The sequence below is a fragment of the Schistocerca piceifrons genome, chromosome 5, assembly GCF_021461385.2.
Source record: "Schistocerca piceifrons isolate TAMUIC-IGC-003096 chromosome 5, iqSchPice1.1, whole genome shotgun sequence".
Lineage (NCBI taxonomy): Eukaryota > Metazoa > Arthropoda > Insecta > Orthoptera > Acrididae > Schistocerca > Schistocerca piceifrons.
Window position 1 is genome coordinate 628171372 of NC_060142.1, and position 21790 is coordinate 628193161.

The following is a 21790-nucleotide window of genomic DNA, read 5'->3' on the forward strand; positions in this document are numbered from 1 at the left end:
CCCTTCGGCCCGTGGCAACACTTGGCTCCTTTAAAACCTACCAATGCCATGTCATTCATTGCAGCATTTCTGACGAACAGCATTCTGCTGACCAGTGTGTTCCTTCGTGGAATATTTTTTTGCATGCGCCACTGGTGTTTGTCACCTTACACAAACACACACATAAATATTTTCTTTAATGATTTTGACTGCAACAATTTTTATTTTATTGTTATATGGTTTAGATTTCTCTGCATTTCAAACCAGTCTGATATCTTTTGACATATAAATAAGTTACTGTACTTGAAAATTATCTATGGTCAAACTCTGGATTGTATAACAATAAAATAAAAATTATTACCATCAAACAATGGTAACATCATTTAAAAAATTACCATGACTACGGTTCCAGCACAAATAAAAATACACACAATCAGATTTTCAACATTAACAAGGTAAAGCAAATTGCACAAATGTTATGTGTAAAATATCGAATAAGGACATTACTTCTATTTTTTGTGTGGGAGCACAGGAACCCCAAGATCATTGTCATCTGATTGGTCATCTCTTGTCATGGCCACATAGTCTTCAATATCTCCACTGCTGCTATCCTCATTATTTGATAAAGAAATTACAATATTATGAGCAGATTCTTCTCTTACACCTTCTTCTATGTTTGATCTTGTAATTTCTTTCCATACGTGGTTCACGACATTCTTCCAATTTTCTGGTGTTATGCGTGTGACAGCCTTATTTAGCAGCCTGTCTATGTCTCGCAACATACAGGTTTTGTTTCATTCCACATCATCTGCTTTTATTTGAGCCCAGATGAATTCAATTGCTTTGTAATGGCAATGGTACAGTGGAAGATGTATAACTTTGGACTGTGGTTCTCCACTAATGTATCAATCACACAATGCATCTTCTGTGGCTTGTATTGTTTCACTAACTCCAGAAGTCCCACTTTCCGCAATTCTGTTGAGAACCTATTTTATTATCTTTCAACAAGCTGACTACTTCACCTCTCCTTGCAGCAGCCGTAGGTGCCTTATTTAAATGCACAGAATGGTACGGCACATTGTTGATTACAAAAACACTGCCAGAACCAACATTTGGTAGCAAACGAGCAATGAACCAGTCTTGGAATATACCTGCAATTCATCTCATCGTAGTAGTCGACAGTTTTTTTTTTTTTTTATTTTTTTTTTTTTTTTTTTTTTTTTTTTTTTTTTTTTTTTTTTTTTTTTTTTTTTTTTAATATCAGGCACAAAACCGTTCATAGAGCCAGCATGAACAATAATATTCCCCCTCCTTTACCATTTGGCACACTCATAGTTCTGTGGCGCATGTTGTCTGTCCATGTGACTGAACATGCATGGCGCACATTGACCCATGTTTCATCAGTCCACATTACATTTTCCGGATTCACTGCCAGCAACTTGGGCAGGAAATGACATCTCCATGCTACAATGTCTCCGCGTTCCATTAATACCTTTCATCCTGAGAACTTTTTCCAACGGAAGCCAATTTTTTCAAAACAGTGGAGAGACTTGTTATTCTGCCTGTGTACAAACCACTGTCCGATAGTGATGCCATCAACATTTTAAGTATCAGATACTCCTTCCTGCTGTAGTAAACATATATTTGTTGCCTGATAGCCCTTTTGTCAAAGTTGTCTGTTTCATTCACAGGACATGATATCTTCCTTAACTTTCCAGGCATGACAGTAACAGGGCTTGCAGTTGAATTGGCAGCCTCTTTATCATTTGTGACTCTCTTCACTGTCACTGTAGAGATGTTCAATACTTTTGCCACTCTGTGAACCACTTTGCTCACTGATATCAAAGGGCAACCATTGTCCCTTTCCCTTTCAAAGTAAACATGCAATCTGTATATAAATTTGCATGCTTAGCATTTCAGCGTAGCTCCTTTCCCAAAAGCCCTCTTCTCTGCATTACAGGCAGCCATTTTCCACTAATACACACTTGTACACACTTTTCCACTTATACACATGGCAAGAAACTCACAGAAGTAGCAGAATGCACATGTATACACACAAGCCTGAACATAGCACATGGCGCAACTGACTAAAAGCAATGGTCACCCAGCACTACGGCAACACTGGGGCATTGCCACGGTAATGTAAACAAAAGCTCATGATCTGATTGGCCATCATGGATACGCAATGTGCATGTGCCAAGGCTGTGTCAACTGTCAGAGCTCTTCTCTCACCATATGGAGTATAGGCCCTTTGCAACAGTTTTTGGCTGTGATGGTTCGAACGGGGGTTCTTCCTCCCATTGTGTCACATGGCCAATGATCAAAAGGATATAATGGAGTAGCCAGCTGACAGAGACAGTGGGCTTATGAGGCTGATGTGCATATGCTTGAACTGATGCTTTGGTATTTCAAAGTGACCAAGAGGATGCTGGATGTGTCATTAGGTTTTGCTTTGTTGACAGGGAATACATCCTCTTGTCCACAACTTACAGTCTCTCTGATGTTCACCCAAACAAATCACTCAGTGATTAGGCATGTGGACAGTTGCATTCCGGGATGAACAAGGTTGTGATGTTGCACAAAGATAAAGCAGCAGAAATGCTGAGGGACAAGTGGGTGTGTGCTGTTCTATGATGCATCAGGAAACTAGATGAGTCACACAAGGTATGAGCCTGGATTCGATGCAAAGGTCCATTGTATGATCATTAAGCAGATCTTGCAGTTTCTGCTAGTGATGTTGTGCCTGTGAAAATTCCTCATAATCAATGTACATGGAAACAGTGCCAGTGCGCGAGAGGTAATAAGCTATGCCAGAAATTGGTTATGTATTGTACAATATACTCAGAGTGTCTGTGTCATTTATGGCACTCATACTTGTGGGCTTACGGATAGCACCCACAAATGGTTTCATTGACTACTAAGGGTTCTCTGTCAAAATCGGACCATTTGCATTGCGATTATGCAAGCCTTTGAGAAAAGAAGCACAGTAGCATCTGCTTGAAACAATACATATCAACACATTCAGTACTATCAGAGTCATATTTTCTAAAATTAAAGTTGCTCATTCTTCCTATATTCATTAATGGTGTGCAAATGTGAGTGTCAATGAAAATATTAAAAACACACTGATATAGAACAGCTTACAGCAAAGATCTGGATAATGTAACCACTTTGGCTTTTTGTAATGCACTACTGCATTGTGGATACAAAAAAACTGAATTAGCACATCCACATGTTGCCCTTGTCAAGTATGTATACTGTTCCCTTCTGCTGTGTTTTAATCAATTCATTGAAACTTCACATTTGCACTATGATGATGAATACATAAAAACACAGAAACTTTTGTTTTGGGAATATGACTCTGTAATTATTGCAGGTGTTAACATGTTTTGTTTCAAATAGATACTTCACTTTTTGCCAAACAGTATCTCATTTATGACCATTGTAAATCTGCTGGCCATAATTGCCTGCAAATAGATGGTATGGTACTGTCTCTTCAGTAACTTGTGCATCTTTAGAGTTTTACAGATAAATTACCTATGTGAAGGAACAGATGTATCTCTAGATTTTGAAATAATTTTTATTCCATTATAAATATTTGAGCTGGTGTACGTCCCTTGTTCAAGCATACTACATTAATTGATATATGACCACTTTCAGCAGCGCTACATGGTTATGGTTTACCAGCTTTGAACTGAATGGAGCAGATCAACAAGTATCTCTTTGTAGAGTGCAACAAAATTGGTGATATTAAGTAACAGAAGATAAAAAAGAGGACAAAAGCAACTGATGTAAACTGAATTGATAAGACAAAACAGCTCTATGCAGTTTCAATTTGTCAAAAGAAACAGAACAAAATCTGATGTTTATTATGAAATGGATAGATTGCTATTCACTGTATAGAGGACATGTTGAGTTGCAGACAGGCACAACCAAAGACTGCTATACATTTGAGCTTTCAGCCAAAAGGCCTGTAATGCAGAAAACATGCAGATTTACACCAGAACAACTCACAAACACATGACCAATGCCTTTGGCTGCTGAGTCTAGACTGCATCATACAGCAACTGCGCCTGATGGGAAAACAGTCTTTGGGTGGTAGGGGTAAGGAGGAAGATGAGGGGGAGAGGTAGCAGGCAAGAGGTGGGGGAAAGTGTACTGCTGCTTGGGGGAGTGTTTAGGGATGTGATGAGGACAGGATGCAGTTGGCAGGTTTGAGGTTGTAAGGGTGGGGGAGGGGGGGAGCATAAAAGAAAAGTATTAGAGAAGGGAAAATTACTAGTAGGTGTGTTGGTGGGATAAAGGTACGTGTAGTGTTGAAATGGGAGCAGGGAAGGGGATAGGTAGGTGGAAGACAGGGACTAGCAAAGATCAAGGCCAAGGGGTTTTGGGATTGAAGGATGTGTTGCAGGGAGAGTTCCCGCCTACACAATTCAGAAAAACTGTTGTTGGTAGGAAGGATCCAGATGGTGCAGGCTGTGACACAGTCACTGAAGTGGAGCACATCATGAGGGGCAGCTTATACAGCAATTGGGTGGTCCAGTTGTCTTTTGGTCACAGTTATGCATTGGTCATACATGATGGAAGACAGCTTGTTTGTTGTTGTGCCCATGTAGAAAGCAGCACAGTGGTTGCATCTTAGCTTGTATATCAGGTGTCTGCTTTCAAAGGTAGCTCTGTCTCTGATAGAATAGGAGATGCCTGTGACAGGACTAGAGTACGTGGTAGTGGAGGATATACGGGACAGGTCTAGCATCTAAGTCTATTACAGGGATATGAGCCATGAGGAAAGGGTTTGGGAGTAAGAGTGAAGTAGGAATGGACAATAATATTGTGTAGGTTCAGAGAACTGCAGAATACCACTGTGGGAGAGGTGAGGAGGATGGAGAATGTGATTCAGTTGTTCCAGTCCTGGTAGGTACTGAGTAATGAGGGGAGCATTCCTTTGTGACCAGACAATGAGAATGTCAGAGGTGGTATGTGACTGCAGAGATAAGTCACTGGAGATCTCCACTCAGCTATTCCCTGTTCTCCAGTGACCTACACCCTTCCCTGCTTCCACTCCAAAAATGGATCTGCTACTTCTATCCTTTTCCGTTCCCACTCTCCCCACTCCTACCTCCCTCCTAGGACCTCAAATCTCACGATAGCCCCTAGCAGTCATACCCTGTCCCCACCATATCCCTACATGCTTCCCTAAGCAGCATTACAGATTCCCCCACCCCTACTCTAATATACCTCCTCCTCCCCATTCAACATCCTACTCAGCTCACAGACTGTTTTCCTATGAGGCACAATTGCTGTCCACAGTCCAGCCTCAGTGGCCAGAGACAGTGGTCATGTATGTGTTTTCTACTTTAGAACAATGCATTTTGGCTGAAAGCTCAAATGTATAATAGTGTTTTTGTTGTGCTCATCTGCACCTCCACATCTCCTCCGTATGGTGAGTAGCAATCTATCTTTTTCATATTACTGCCATTATTCCTTCCTGTATTGTCAATTGTTTAACAAGATGACATTTTGAGTGTCAAAGAAAACACTTGTTTCATTTGCAGAACCATTCTTGGTTGTTGTTACATAAACTACAACACCATGTTGGCTATCATGAAGCATATGATTTCCAGTATTACCATTTATGACAAACTATGCAAATATGCATGACCGCAGTTTTTATAATGAAGTCTAAATAAATTTAAACAACCAGTTTTATTTATCAACAATATTATAAAAAAGATGGACCGCTATTCACCATAAAGGTGACGCACTGAATTGCAGACAGGCACAATGAAAAGATTGATACACATTGAGCTTTTGACCAAAGCATCCTTCAGAAAATAAAACACACACAAGCAAGCACCCCTCACATGACTGCTCTTAGGCCACTCCAGCCAGAATGAAACTGTCACATTGAATGAAAACAGCAATCCAAAATGGGGTGGGGAAGGGAGAAAGGATAGTGTGGTACACATGGTGGTAAAGAAGTTAGCACTGTCTGGTGGAATATGCATGGTGGTGCATGCAGGGACTAGATGGTGGCAGGGCAATGCTGCCAGGTGCGGGGAGTGGAGATATGAGAGGAGCAGAGAAGGTGAAAATAACTGGCAAAGAGCAGTGCACAATGAGATTATGGTTAAGACACACAATTAATATTTAAATAAATGCAGTTGCTGGTGCTTTATTAGCATGGCTATTCACATAACAGTACAGATAATTAGTTGTTAACCAATGATAATCTTTTTATGTTCACCATCAAGCAACAACGGACTGTTTCATGAGTTTCAGTTGACAATAACTAAATCATAATCACAAAAAAGTAATCGTTAAACTATGAATTGACTACAAAAGTGAGCTGTATTACCTTTTTATAAAATGAAATGCCAAAAGTCACAAAAAATGTAATTTACATTATACACAAACTTTTTTATTTTAGTATAATACACACAAGTCAACTCAGCCTGTCATTCAGTTTCCAGATTTGTAATAGTCTGATTTAATTTCCAGTTCAAATACCATACGTCACTGGGTACCACAGATGTTTGCATCAGCTGAAGAATACAAGGAGTATCAAAAATACACAAACACAACTAATGCATCTGTGTCAATTTGTGAAATGATATCTTTCACTGGTGTGGCAGACACAGACGCAAATGCAGGATCTTGTGGAGTGGTAATGTGTTCTAACTGAGAAGTATTAAGAATGTTTCTGTCCTTCTATATCTTGTCACATAAATTCACAAAACACTATTAACATCACATTTTTCCTTTTTTTTCTACTCTGAGTTGAATGACAATATCTGTCACAATTACTTTTTTTAATACTGTGAAGAAGGAAAAAGATAATGTTAAAATCAAATTTGGGAAAGAGAGCAAACAGAATTCATTTATTCATTATTTCACATGGTGCTCCATGGATCACACTGTAGAATGTGGATACTGAACATGTCTCAGTATATGTTAATATAGAGATGGAGCTACAATAAATTATTTCTGCAGATTTTATTAATAATGTAATTAGCATTAAATACAGATATAGGTTATGTGTTAGAAGCACTTGTCATGCTCAGCTTACGTTTTCAAATGCCCAAAATTAGTGTCTTTCATAATAATGGAAATCGCAGGATGGAACGTAACAGTATTATGAAAAGAAAAGTTGCTACTCACCATATAGTGGAGATGCTGAGTCACAGATAGGCACAACAAACAGACTGTCACACAAAAAGCTTTCGGCCAGTAAGGTCTTCATCAAAAATAGATGATGGACACACACACACACACACACACACACACACACACACACACACACACACACACACACACGCACACACGCACATGCAAATCACACACATGACTACAGTCACAGGCAATTGAAAGCACACTGCAAGCAGCAGCACCAGTGCATTACGGGAGTGATGACTGGGTGGGGGTAAGGAGGAGGCTGGGGCAGGGAGGAGAAGGGAAGGGGGTTTAGCAGAAAAGGAAAGAAGCTGCCACCCATTCCATACCAAGAAGTCCCTTCCATACAGCCTAGCCACCCTTGGTTGTCACATCTGCAGTGATGGGTGGTCCCTCTTGAAATACACTGAGGGTAGACTGAAGTCTTCACAGACCATAATTATACTCCCAAACTTGTACAAAAACTAATCTCCCATGCCTTATCATTCCAATCTCCCACCACCTCCCAAAGTCCCACTGTCTGGCCACAGAGGAGCATTCCCTGTTGTCACACTATCCTTCCCACCCCTACCACAGTGGTATTCCGCTGTCCACCAAACCTACACAATATACTTGTCCATCCTTACAAAACCCCTGCTCCCAACCCCTTACCTCATGGCTCATACCCCTGTAATAGATTTAAATGCAAGACCTGTTCTATACATTCTCCTACCACCACTTACTCCAGTCCATTCATAAACATCATGTATCCCATCAATGGCAGGGCTACCTGTGAAACCAGGCATGTGATCTACAAGCTAAGCTGCAACCACTGTGCTGCATTCTATGTGGGCATGACAACCAGCAAGCTGTCTTTCTGCATGAATGGCCACCAAAACACTGTGGCCAAGAAACAAGTGGACCACCCCACTGCTGAGCATGCCACCCAACACAACATTCTTCTTTTCAATGACTGCTTCACAGCCTGAGCATCGGGATCCTTCCTACCAACACCAGCTTTTCCAAATTGCACAGGTGGGAACTTTCCCTGCAATATATCCTACATTCCCGCAATCCTCCTGGCCTCAACCTTTCTTAGTCACTATCCTCACCCATTCAGCCTCTCCATAGTCCCATTCCAGCACTACACAGCCATCATTCCACCATCACACCCAGTCTTTTTATTTCTCTCCTTTTCCACTACTTCTCCCCCCCCCCCCCCCCCCCCCCCAACATCACCCCTGCTCTCTGTCTAACCTGCAGCACTTCACTGTCTGCCAGTCCTACCATACTATCCTTCCTCCTACCTGCCCCAGCCTCCTCCTTACCCCCACCCAGTCACCATTCCCATCATGCACTGGTGCTGCTGCTCAGTGTGTTTTCAGTTGTCTGAGACTGCAGTCGCGTGTGAGAGCTGCATTTGTGTGTGTGTGTGTATGTGTGTCTGTCGTCTATTTTTGACGAAGGCCTTACTGGCCGAAAGCTTTATGTGTGACAGTCTTTTTGTTCTGCCTATTTGCAACTCAGTATCTCTGCTATAAGGTGAGTAGCAACTTTCCTTTCCATAATATTGTCTAACATAATAAATAGAAAAGCCGCAACTGCCCCTCAAGTTGTGGCATTCAGCTTCAGTTCATATATTAGTACACATTTGACAAATTCATCAGTAAACTGATAACTTTTGAAGGACAAAGCGTATTTACATGAACAGAAAAATTCTTCTTCATCAAAAGCAAGTGCCTTACAAATAGATAAAATGCTGATACTGTGACGGATGATGATCTTTGATAAACTGATAATACAAGTTATGCACAGATAAACAAAAATTTTAAAAATGGCTTTGCATTTGAAATAGTGGGGTAACAGCTATGGTAAATATTCAATGGATACCACATGACTTGGGACTCAAGTCTGACAACAAATGGCCGATGTCATAATTTAAAAAGTCTTGGGCATGTATTCACCTCTGGCAATGTTTGTTAATGTGAAAAATGCCAACTTTTACTGTGGATCAGAGTCCGCATTAAACTGTAGATCCCTGATAACTGATTTTGTAAGTCATTGTATGTTCAGAGGAAGGGAAAGGTGTATCACCTATGATAGGACAATGCCAAGTACAGCCCTGAAGTCTTCAAACCACCCGGGTTCCCTGGTTCGATTCCCGGCGGGGTCAGGGATTTTCTCTGCCTCGTGATGGCTGGGTGTTGTGTGCTGTCCTTAGGTTAGTTAGGTTTAAGTAGTTCTAAGTTCTAGGGGACTTATGACCACAGCAGTTGAGTCCCATAGTGCTCAGAGCCATTTGAACCATTTTTTTTCTTCAAACCAACCTTTGAGTTGATGAGATTAGATTAGATAAGATTAGATTCAGCTTTCGTTCCATAGACCCAAAAATGAGACGATTCTTGTTGGAACATGTGAGAAAGAATGACATAAAACATTTGAATATAATATTACTACCCTGATCATTTGTCAGGAGATTGTTAAAATAGGTGAATACATTACAGTAAACTGGAACTGCTAATATTTACAGGATTAATACACTGTCCAATTATCATACACAAAATACCTAATCTTGACTGTTGTGTCCGAGTGTTATTACAGCCAAAATCTAATGGACATTTTACTTAAGCTGGTCTAACAGTTCCTGTTAAGATACTCATCTATAGGGTAGAAGGAGTTACCTATCAAAAAGTCTTTCAAACTACAAGGTGCGGCTAGAAAAAAACCGGACTGATGCTGGAAAAAAATTTATTTACAATTATTTACAATTTCATGTTATCTCCTTCAATGTACTCTCCTCCTCGGTCTCTACACCACTCCATACGAATTTTCCACTGTTCATAGCAATGCTGCAGATCATTTTCGGTAAGTCCATACATTACTTCTGTCGCCTTTTCTTTTACTGCTTCAACAGTCTCAAATCTAGTTCCTTTCAAAGCTGACTTGACTTGCCAAAAATGTCTTCACTGACAACACACTGTGAGCTGGGGCATTGTCTTGGTGAAGGATCCATGACTTTTTTCTCCATAAATCGTTCGGTTTTCTCCATACTCGCTCACGTAGGGTAGCCAGGACGCTAATGTAGTAATGCTGATTCACTGTTTGTCCCTCTGGTACCCAATCAATGTGCACAATCCCTTTGATGTCAAAAAAAAAACAATCATCATTGCCTTGAATTTCGATTTTGACATTCGTGCTTTTTTTTGTCGTGGAGAACCAGGAGTTTTCCAATGCATCGATTGGCGTTTAGTTTCAGGATCGTAAGTAAAAAACCACGATTCATCACAAGTAATAACATTTTGTAAGAAGGTGGGATCACTTTCAATGTTTTCCAGGATGTCAGAACAAATCATTCATCGGCGTTCCTTCTGTTCAATTGTGAGACACTTTGGAACCATTTTTGAACACACTTTGTTCATGTTGAAACTTTCATGAAGAATCTGCCTAACACTTTCCTTGTCAACTCCTGTTAACTCAGACACTGCTCTGATTGTTAAACGGCGATCTTGTCGAACAAGTTTACCGATTTTTTCAATGTTTGCATCAGTTTTTGCTGACAATGGTCTGCCAGTGCGAGTGTCATCACTGGTGTCTTCGCGGCCATCTTTAAATCGTTTAAACCACTCAAACACTTGTGTTTGCGATAAACAATCATCGCCGTACACTTGTTGTAACATTACAACCGTTTCACTTGCAGATTTTCCTAGTTTGAAACAAAATTTGATGTTAACACGCTGTTCTTTCTGTACACTCAACATTTTCCGACGCACAGACAAAACGTCAACTACTTAAAACAGACGCCACGGGCAAACTGAGTGCAGGAGGCAGATGAAACTCGAGCAGTAGGCGGAGCGAGAGTCACGTGACAGGCCACGCGACTTTCAGCCTTATTGCATTCGTTTTATTGTTTCACCAGTACTAGTCCGGTTTTTTTCTAGCCACACCTCGTATGTTTAAACTGTGCTGCATCTGAAACCAAGTTTTTAATGGTTGCTGGCAATTTATTGAAACTGTGTGTTCCTGAATACTGGACCCCTTTTTGGACCAAGGTAACTGATTTTAGCTCTTTATGTACTGTAGATTGTTCATATTCTTAGTATTGATACTATGTGTTGAGCTATTGGTTGGAGATAGAGATGTATTACTTGCAACAAATTTCATTACGGAATAAAAGTACTGAGAAGCAGTGGTTAGAATACAAAGTTCCTGGAACAGGTTTCTGCATGATGTTCTTCAATTTGCACCACAAATGATTCTTATTACATACTTCTGCATGCTAAAAACTTTTGCTCTGTTTGATGAGTTACCCCAGAATATGATCCCGTGTGACATAATAGAATAAAAGTAAGCAAAGTATGCAAGATTTTTTATATTTATATCTCCTACATCTGACATCATTCTCACTGCAAATACAGACTTGTTTAGGTGCTTTAGCAATTCTGTGGTATGCCCTTCCAAATAAATTTATTATCATGTTGTGATCCCAGAAATATAACACTGTCAACCTCTTCGACCTGCATTTTTTCATATGTTATACACATGCTGGAAGGAACTCTCTTACAGGTTCTGAACTGCCTTATAGTGGGTCTTTTCAGAGTTTAATGACAGTGAATTAGCTTTAAACAATTTATTAATATCAGTGAAAATTTGATTACCAGCTGTTCCTAAATCGGTACTTGACTTGCTACTTATTGCAATGTTTGTATCTTCTGCAAATAAAACAAACTTAGCATCTGGCAATGTAACAGATGAGAGGTCATTAATGTACACAAGAAAAAGCAATGTAACCAAGAGGGAACCTTGAGGAACACCACATGTAATTAATTCCCAATCAGATGAAGACTGACTGCTTACTGCACAGATATTTCACAGCAACACCCTTTGTTTCCTATTAGATAGATAAGACTCAAACCATTTTGCAGCATTGCCGGTGACACTATAATAATATTCTAATATACTTAAGAGAATGCTGTGGTTCACACAGCCAAATGTTTCTGACAGGTCACAGAAAATGCCAGTAGCCTCTAATTTATTATCTGATGAATTAGTACATTCTCACTGAAGTGTAAATAGCTTTCTCTGTATCAGAACCCTTAAGAAACTCAAACTGTGACTTGGACAATATATTATTTGCAGTCAGGTGCTTAAGGAGAGGCTTGAACACAACCTTTTCAAATATTTTTCAGGAACTGGCAAAAGTGAAATTGGTTGATAGTTTGATGGTATCTCTTTATCCCCCTTCTTGTAAAGAGGCTTAACTTCAGCATATTTTAGCCAGTATAGAAATGTTCCGCTGATAAGAGATTGATTACATAGATAATTAAAGTTAGAGCTCAACTCCCATGAGTACTCTTTGATTAACTTCATTGATATGTTATCATACCCATTAGAATACTTAAATTTTAAGGATTTTAAGATGGATGCTAGTTCTTTGGGAGACGTGAGTGTCATTTCCATTTTATGAAGTTATTTTTAAAGACTAGTCTCAGGTACTCCATTGCAATGTTCACTGAACCCGATAATCCAAAACTGTCAGTAACAGAAATAAAGCACTTGTTCAAGAGGTTTGCAACACTAAATGCACTTGTTACCAGTGTCTCATTTATTTTTAGCGCTATCTGGTCCTCTTCCTTTTTGGCCCCACCTGTCTGTGTCTTCACTATATCCCACACGGTGTTTATTTTGCTGCCCCTGATGTAATTTTTTTTTTCTTTCTTATAATAAGGTTGCTTTGATTTCTGGATTACTTGCTTCAGTATTTTGCCATGTTCTTTGTATTACAATGCCGACATCAGAGCTGTTCCAAGATAGTAGTTACAATCTCCTTTTTGTCCCACACAATGACTTTATTCTCTGTGTAAATTGTTTATTTTTGGACTTCTGTTTGATTTGAGATACCTTTTTCAGTTATGACATCTGCTGTTTGTTGTCCAACTTGACTACAAGTCAATGTGGTATTCATGAAATACTTATCATACCTGTTATCTCACTGTTTCAAATGCAAAGAAATTTTATTTTTATTTATCTGCAAGTAACTTGTGTTGCCATTTTGTCAAAGATCATCATCTTTCACAATAACAGCATTTGTGGTAATACAATGAGCTGCACATTTCTGTGGTTTCAGAATACCTTCTGAATTTTTTTGGAACAAATAAATTATGTAGAACAGAAACACAGCAATTTTTTATTCTCCTCACGAATGTCAGATTGATGCATAGAATAGTTTCCATTACGATTCTTCACCTGTATACTTGTGTTGTTATTGTTTCAGTTATAATCAGCACTGAGGATTTGATGCCCTTGACCAAGTTACTTGTATCATAAGCAAAAATTACTATATTTGTCTTGTTATTTACTGATGTTTATAGATCATTAATATACACTAAGAAGATCAGTGGTCCAAGTATCAAGCCTTGGCAAATACCGTAGTTAATAGTTCCCCCACTCTGATTTTATTGTTTCAGCCACTCCTATTAGGGCAGCTCTTTGCTTCCTGTTACGTAAGTAATCACAACCAGTGGAACCAGGTGACTTTGAAGGCCAATTCTGCAGTGCGAGATCCATATGCTCCTTACAGCTGACCCAACAACAACTTTCTGTAATACACAGAAATTAGTCAACTAAAATACGAGGTTTCAGTTCATTGAAACCGGTCATATGAATAATAAAAAAAAAAAAAATTTGCAATCAAGACGGATTTTAAGTAACATTATAAAATCACTGATTGCTGTTATCCCGTAAGACATTATGTCTGTTTGTGTAAAATATGAGGGCCAAATTTTCTTTCTTTTTTTTTCAGCCTTTGATAGGCTATAAACAAAAGACAATTTCATAGAAAACAATTATTTTACTACCAACAGTATTGTACACTTATGGTTACTTTTCAACATAATTAACAAAAAGATTGAGACATTTATCGTACCTGTGGACAAGCTTTGCAATACCCTCTTCAAAAAATGTTGCCACCGATGATTGCAAATGAGCATTGAGGTTGTTTTGAAGATCTTCATTGGTTTGAAAGTGCTGCCCTCCTAGCCACGTCTTCAGTTCAGGGAAAAGGCGGAAATCACTGGGTGCCAGGTCAGGCAGGACTATATAGTGGATGATCGAAAATTCCTCACTGAAATTATTCCAGGAGCAATTGGGTTGTGCCAGCAGTGTGTAGACGAGTGTTGTCATGGATCAACACAATTCCGGAAGTCAAATGCAAATTTTTGTTATTCAAAACAAACGAAGAGGAATGCTGCCTGAAGACGTGGGTATGAGGGCAGCATTTTCAAACCAATGAAGATCTCCAAAAGAACGTCAATGCTCATTTGCAATCATTGGTGGCAACATTTTTTGAAGAGGGTATTGCAAAACTTCCAGAATGAGATTTTCACTCTGCAGCGGAGTATGCGCTGATATGAAACTTCCTGGCAGATTAAAACTGTGTGCTGGACCGAGACTCGAACTCGGGACCTTTGCCTTTCGTGGGCAAGTACTCTACTAACTGAGCTACCCATGCATGACTCATGCCCCGTCCTCACACCTTTACTTCTGCCAGTACCTCATCTCCTACCTTCCAAACTGGAAACATCCCCCAGGCTGTGGCTGAGCCATGTCTCCACAATATCCTTTCTTTCAGGAGTGCTAGTTCTGCAAGTTTTGCAGGAGAGCTTCTGTTAAGTTTGGAAGGTAGGAGACGAGGTACTGGCAGAAGTAAAGCTGTGAGGATGGGGTGTGAGTCATGCTTGGGTAGCTCAGTTGGTAGAGCACTTGCCCGCGAAAGGCAAAGGTCCTGAGTTTGCGTCTCGGTCCAGCACAGTTTTAATCTGCCAGGAAGTTTCATTGCAAAGCATGTCCACAGGTATGATACATATCTCAATCTTTTTGGTGGTTATGCTGAAAAGTAACCATAAGTGTACAAAACTTTTGGTATTAAAATAATTGTTTTCTCTGAACTTGTCTTTTATTTATAGCTTGTCGGAGGCTTGGGGGGGGGGGGGGGGGGGGGGGGGACGCCCTTGTATTTATAATACAAGTGGAGAGAGATCTACTTGCCAAACAGCAGTATATGTCAATCCGTAAGAGTTGAAGGAAAAAAGACTGATAAGGTTTAAAATATTGGAAAAGCCACAGGAAAAGTCATTCAGTGCTCTATATATGCAAGAAAAGCTACAGGAAAAGTCATTCAATGCTCTATATATGGGAGACATACCATACAGCATAACATAGAATCTCACGCAACTGGTAAACCTGAGATGAGAAGATAGAAGTGAAATAAATGGTAGTAAGCAACTCAGTTATGAGTAAGAATATGTCATAAATGGAGAAAATATAAAAATGCAGTAAATGAAGCAGGCAAAAAGGAACACAAACATCTCAAAAATGAGATCAGTAGGAAGTGCAAAATGGCTAAGCAGGCATGGCTAGAGGACAAATGTAAGGATGTAGAGGCTTATCTCACTAGGGGTAAGATACATACTGCCTACAGGAAAATTAAAGAGACCTTTGGAGAAAAGAGAGCCACTTGTATGAATATCAAGAGCTCAGATGGAAACCCAGTTCTAAGCAAAGAAGGGAAAGCAGAAAGGTGGAAGGAGTATGTAGAGGGCCTATACAACGGCGATGTACTTGAGGACAATATTATGGAAATGGAAGAGGATGTAGATGAAGATGAAATGGGAGATAAGATACTGCGTGAAGAGTTTGACAGAGCACTGAAAGACCTAAGTTGAAACAAGACCCTGGGAGTAGACAACATTCCATTGGAACTACTGATGGTCTTGGGAGAGCCAGTCCTGACAATACTCTACCATCTGTTGAGCAAGATGTATGAGACAGGCGAAATACCCTCAGACTTCAAGAAGAATATAATAATTCCAATCCCAAAGAAAGCAGGTGTTGACAGATGTGAAAATTACCAAACTATCAGTTTAATAAGTTACAGCTGCAAAATACTAACGCGAATTCTTTACAGATGAATGGAAAAACTGGTAGAAGCCAACCTCGGGGAAGATGAGTTTGGATTCCGTAGAAATGTTGGAACACGTGAGCCAATACTGACCCTACGACTTATCTTAGAAGAAAGATTATGGAAAGGCAAACCTATGTTTCTAGCATTTGTAGACTTAGAGAAAGCTTTTGACAATGTTGACTAGAATACTCTCTTTCAAATTCTAAACATCGCAGGGGTAAAATACAGGGAGTGAAAGGCTATTTACAATTTGTACAGAAACCAGATGTCAGTTATAAGAGTTGAGGGGTATGAAAGGGAAGCAGCAGTTGGGAAGGGAGTGAGACAGGGCTGTAGCCTGTCCCCAATGTTATTCAATCTGTATATTGAGCAAGCAGTAAAGGAAACAAAGAAAAATTCAGAGTAGGTATTAAAGACCCTGGAGAAGAAATAAAAACGTTGAGGTTCGACGATGACATTGTAATTCTGTCAGAGACAGCAAAGGACTTGGAAGAGCAGTTGAACAGAATGGACAGTGTCTTGAAAGGAGGATATAAGATGAACATCAACAAAAGCAAAACGACGATAATGGAATGTAGTCGAATTAAGTTGGGTGATGCTGAGGGAATTATATTAGGAAATGAGGCACTTAAAGTAGTAAAGGAGTTTTGCTATTTGGGGAGCACAATAACTGATGATGGTCGAAGTAGAGAGGATATAAAATGTAGACTGGCAATGGAAAGGAAAGCGTTTCTGAAGAAGAGAAATTTGTTAACATCGAGTATAGATTTAAGTGTCAGGAAGTCGTTTCTGAAAGTATATTTATGGAGTATAGCCATGTATGGAAGTGAAACATGGACGATAAATAGTTTGGACAAGAAGAGAATAGAAGCTTTCAAAATGTGGTGCTACAGAAGAATGCTGAAGATTTGATGGATAGATCACATAACTAATGAGGAGGTATTGAGTAGAATTGGGGAGAAGAGGAGTCTGTGGCACAACTTGACAAGAAGAAGGGATCGGTTGGTAGGACATGTTCTGAGGCATCAAGGGATCACAAATTTAGCATTGGAGGGCAGCGTGAAGGGTAAAAATCATAGAGGGAGACCAAGAGATGAATACACTAAGCAGATTCAGAAGGATGTAGATTGCAGTAAGTACTGGGAGATGGAGAAGCTTGCACAGGATAGAGTAGCATGGAGAGCTGCATCAAACCAGTCTCAGGACTGAAGACAACAACAACAACAACAACATGTCATAAATAGTCAAAAAAAGGAAACTAAGTTCATGGGAAAATGTAGCAAATGAGGGCCTCAAGACAAGTCAAAGCTTTCAAGGGAAGCGTGCTTGAATACTGTCTGCAATAACACACACACACACATGACTGCAGTATCAGGCAATTGAAACCATATTTTGCATTGTTTGATAGAATTAATTGTCATTAAGAATCATGGTGTGCGATCCTGTTGTCATGTCATAGTTCATGAACAACTGGCAATGTACGAGTGGCCAAGTGGTCCTGACAGTCGGATACCAGTTACTTTGGAATAAGGCTAGGCATCTCGGACATATTCTGAGTCGTGGTCACCTTTGTGCTCAGACGGCAAAGACTACCAAATCCACCGGTTAGTCCCTCAACCGTTAGGGGTAAAACTCAATGGGACCTGGGGCAAGTAAGGCTAGCAACCTGCTTCCCTGGTACTTTAAATATGATGCTGGCAACTATCAGAGCAAAATGCCTCAGACTTTTGGAGGTGATGGAGTCCCACCTCTAATTGACAAACCAGGAACTCCTAAGATACGATTCGGAAAATGAATGGTAACAAGATGGGGAGCTATTAATATCAATGGGGGTTACTCTGGGAAGAAGGTAGAGCTGGCAGAGGCTGCAAATAAGATGGGGTTGGACGTTTTAGCTGTTGGTGACATTCGGGTAAGGGGCGAGAAAGAAGAGGAAGTGGGAGAATACAAGGTCTATCTGTCAGGAGTCAAAGCAGGAATAGCACAATGGGGTGTAGGGCTTCACATCAGGAAAGAAATGGAACCCAGCATAGTTGCAATAAGGCATGCATACGAACGACTGATGTGGATAATTTGACAGTGTCTAGCAAGAAAATTAGGATTGTGTCAGTATGTTTGCATTGTGAAGGGACAGATCAAAATAAGATGGATAGTTTATATGACACACTTAGTGATGTAGTTGTTAGAGTAAAGGACAAGGACAGTGTTCTGCTCATGCGTGATTTTAATGCCAGGATTAGAAATCGAACAGAAGGGTATGAAAAGGTTATGGGCAAATTTGGAGAGGATATGGAGGCCAACAGGAATGGGACACAACTCCTGGATTTCTGTGCCAGTATGCGCTTAGTAATCACAAACTCCTTTTTTAAACATAAGAACATTCACCGGTATACTTGGAAAGGCAGGGGAACCAGATCTGTCATTGACTATATAATAACAGATCAGGAATTCAGAAAGACTGTGAGGGACACACGTGTATTCAGGGCATTCTTTGATGACACTGATCACTATTTAATCTGCAGTGAAATTGGTATTGTGAGGCTGAAAGTGCAGAAGGTCAGATCATATGTAGGAGGATAAGAGTGGAGAAACTTCAGGATAAAGAAATCAGGCACAAGTACATAACAGTGATCTCAGAAAGGTACCAGTTAGTTGAATGTAGTCAATTACAGTCATTGGAAAAGGAATGGACAAGGTACAGGGACACCGTACTAGAAGTGGCTAAACAATGTCTTGGAACAGTAGTGTGTAAAGATAGGATTAAGCAAACAGCTTGGTGGAATGACACAGTCAAGGCAGCCTGTAAAAGGAAAAAGAAGGCGTATCAAATATGGCTACATACTAGAACTCAGGTAGACAGAGAAAGTTATGTTAAAGAAAGAAACAAAGCCAAACAGATAATTGCAGAATACAAGAAGAAATCCTGGGAAGACTTTGTAAACAGGTTGGAGACTTTGGGTCAAGCTGCTGGAAAACCATTCTGGAGTGTAACTAGCAGTCTTTGAAAGGGAGGTAAGAAGGAAATGACAAGTATTTTGGACAGGTCAGGAAAACTGCTGGTGAATCCTGTTGATGCCTTGGGCAGATGGAGGGAATATTTTGAAAAGTTGCTCAATGTAGGTGAAAATACGATCAATACTGTTTCAGATTTTGATGTACAATGGGATAGGAATGATGATGGAAATAGGATCACATTTGAGGAAGTGGAGAAAATGGTCAATAGATTGCAGTGCAGTAAAGCAGTTGTGGTGGATGAAATTAAGTCGGAACTCATAAAATACAGTGGAATGTCAGGTCTTAAATGGCTACACGGGATAATTGAAATGGCATGGGAGTTGGGACAGGTTCCATCAGACTGGACGAAAGCAGTAATCACACCAATCTTTAAACATGGAAACAGAAAAGATTGTAACAACTACAGAGGTATCTCTTTAATCAGCGTTGTGGGTAAAATCTTCTCAGGTATTGTTGAAAGGAAAGTGCGATTATTAGCTGAGGACAAATTGGATGAAAATCAGTGTGGGTTTAGGCCTCTTAGAGGTTGTCAGGACCAGATCTTTAGCTTACGGCAAATAATGGAGAAGTGTTATGAGTGGAACATGGAATTGTATCTATGCTTTATAGATCTAGAAAAGGCATATGACCAGTTTCCTAGGAGGAAGTTATTGTCTGTTCTACGAGATTATGGAATAGGAGGCAAACTTTTGCAAGCAATTAAAGGTCTTTACATGGATAGTCAGGCAGCAGTCAGAGTTGACGGTAAATTGAGTTCATGGTTCAGAGTAGTTTCAGGGTAAGACAAGGCTGCAACCTGTCTCCACTGTTGTTCATATTATTTATGGATCATATGTTGAAAACAATAGACAGGCTAGGTGAGATTAAGATATGTGAACACAAAATAAGCAGTCTTGCATATGCGGATGACTTAGTTGTAATGGCAGATTCGATTGAAAGTTTGCAAAATAATATTTCAGACCTAGATCAGAAATGTAAGGACTATGGTATGAAGATTAGCATCTCCAAAATGAAAGTAATGTCAGTGGGAAAGAGACATAAACGGATTGAGTGCCAAACAGGAGGAACAAAGTTAGAACAGGTGGACGGTTTCAAGTACTTAGGATGCATATTCTCACAGGATGGCAACATAGTGAAAGAACTGGAAGCGAGGTGTAGCAAAGCTAATGCAGTGAGCGCTCAGCTACAATCTACTCTCTTCTGCAAAAAGGAAGTCAGTACCAAGACTAAGTTATCTGTGCACCGTTCAATCTTTCGACCAACTTTGTTGTATGGGAGCGAAAGCTGGGTGGATTCAGGTTACCCTATCAATAAGGTTGAGGTTACGGATATGAAAGTAGCTAGGATTATTACAGGTACTAGTAGATGGGAACGATGGCAGGAGGTTGTCCACAATGAGGAAATCAAAGAAAAACTGGGAATGAACTCTATAGTCAGGGCGAACAGGCTTAGATGGTGGGGTCATGTTACATGCATAGGAGAAGCAAGGTTACCCAAGAGACTTATGGGTTCAGCAGTAGAGGGTAGGAGGAGTCGGGGTAGACCAAGGAGAAGGTACCTGGATTCGGTTAGGAATAATTTTGAAGTAATAGGCTTAACATCAGAAGAGGCACCAATGATAGCACTGAATAGGGGATCATGGAGGAATTTTATAAGGGGGACTATGCTCCAGACTGAAGGCTGAAAGGCATAATCAGTCTTAAATAATGATGATGATGATTATGATGATGATAATAAGAATCATGAGGTTGTGGATAAATCAAATTCCCTGCTATATCCTATCACTCAGAGGTGTTAGTTCCACAATACTATGGATAAGCCTCTGAAATGTCGGGGAGGAAATAAAAGAAGTTCTGAGTCAGTTCATGGGGCATATGTGGACTGAATAACTGGTACTGCACTAGGTATGGATAGCATGGATCCAGGCTTTAAATCTCAGTGTGGCTCACAGATTCTGTTCTATCACAGAAAATGCTTTGTAAATCATGTTTGTAGTTACTTTCTATGATGTTGGTTAAGGAACATAATTCAAACATATATGGCTGTTAGAAACAGTGATTTATTACCACATATCATAACTTACATTAACACAACCGACACATTACAAGTCAGAGAACAGACTGTCTTATCAAAGAGAGTCTGCACGAGGCCCAACTGCCATGTGGCAGAGAGGTATTTTACCCTTGTGTCAGCAGTTATTTTTCGAATCCCCAGAGAGGCTCCTCCACCCACAGTGCGAAGCAGGGCTAAGAGCATTGAGCGCCAGGTGTTATTATGCTGGAATGCTGTGTGTAGCTGCGCATTATGGCTTCCGTTGCTGTTGGTCATGCAGCAGGGTACGAGTGATGCATTTTAGGTGGTGACATATGCTGTGGACAACTCTGCTATAACCATTAGATGGTGCTAAGATGGTAATCTTCTAGGCGTTGGGATACACTGGTGCATTTGTCCAAAGTGATAAATACCAGTGTCAGCCGGTATCAGGAACAAGACTGTGGGAGGCAGGGTTGGTATGGTGGCCAGGCACAGCAGTCTGATGTGAAGCAGGGGAAGAGACAGAAACCTTGGCATCATGACATTTAGGATCCATCACCTAAGAGCTGCAATTTGAGTCTAACTGTGTCAACACTGGATAGTAGTGGGATGGTGGGAGAAAAGTGGTAAGCGATGGATCCATCGTTCAAC

General features: G+C 40.1%; 1 protein-coding gene across 1 annotated transcript in view; it reads left to right on the top strand.

The window, feature by feature from the left end:
• LOC124799171 (synaptic vesicle glycoprotein 2B-like) overlaps positions 1–21790 on the top strand; it is a 239455-nt gene that overhangs the window by 158246 nt on the left and 59419 nt on the right. Inside the window, exon 8 of the mRNA XM_047262709.1 lies at positions 6481–6646. Coding sequence (XP_047118665.1) covers positions 6481–6646 — 166 coding nt within the window. The remainder of the gene's footprint in view (positions 1–6480; positions 6647–21790) is intronic.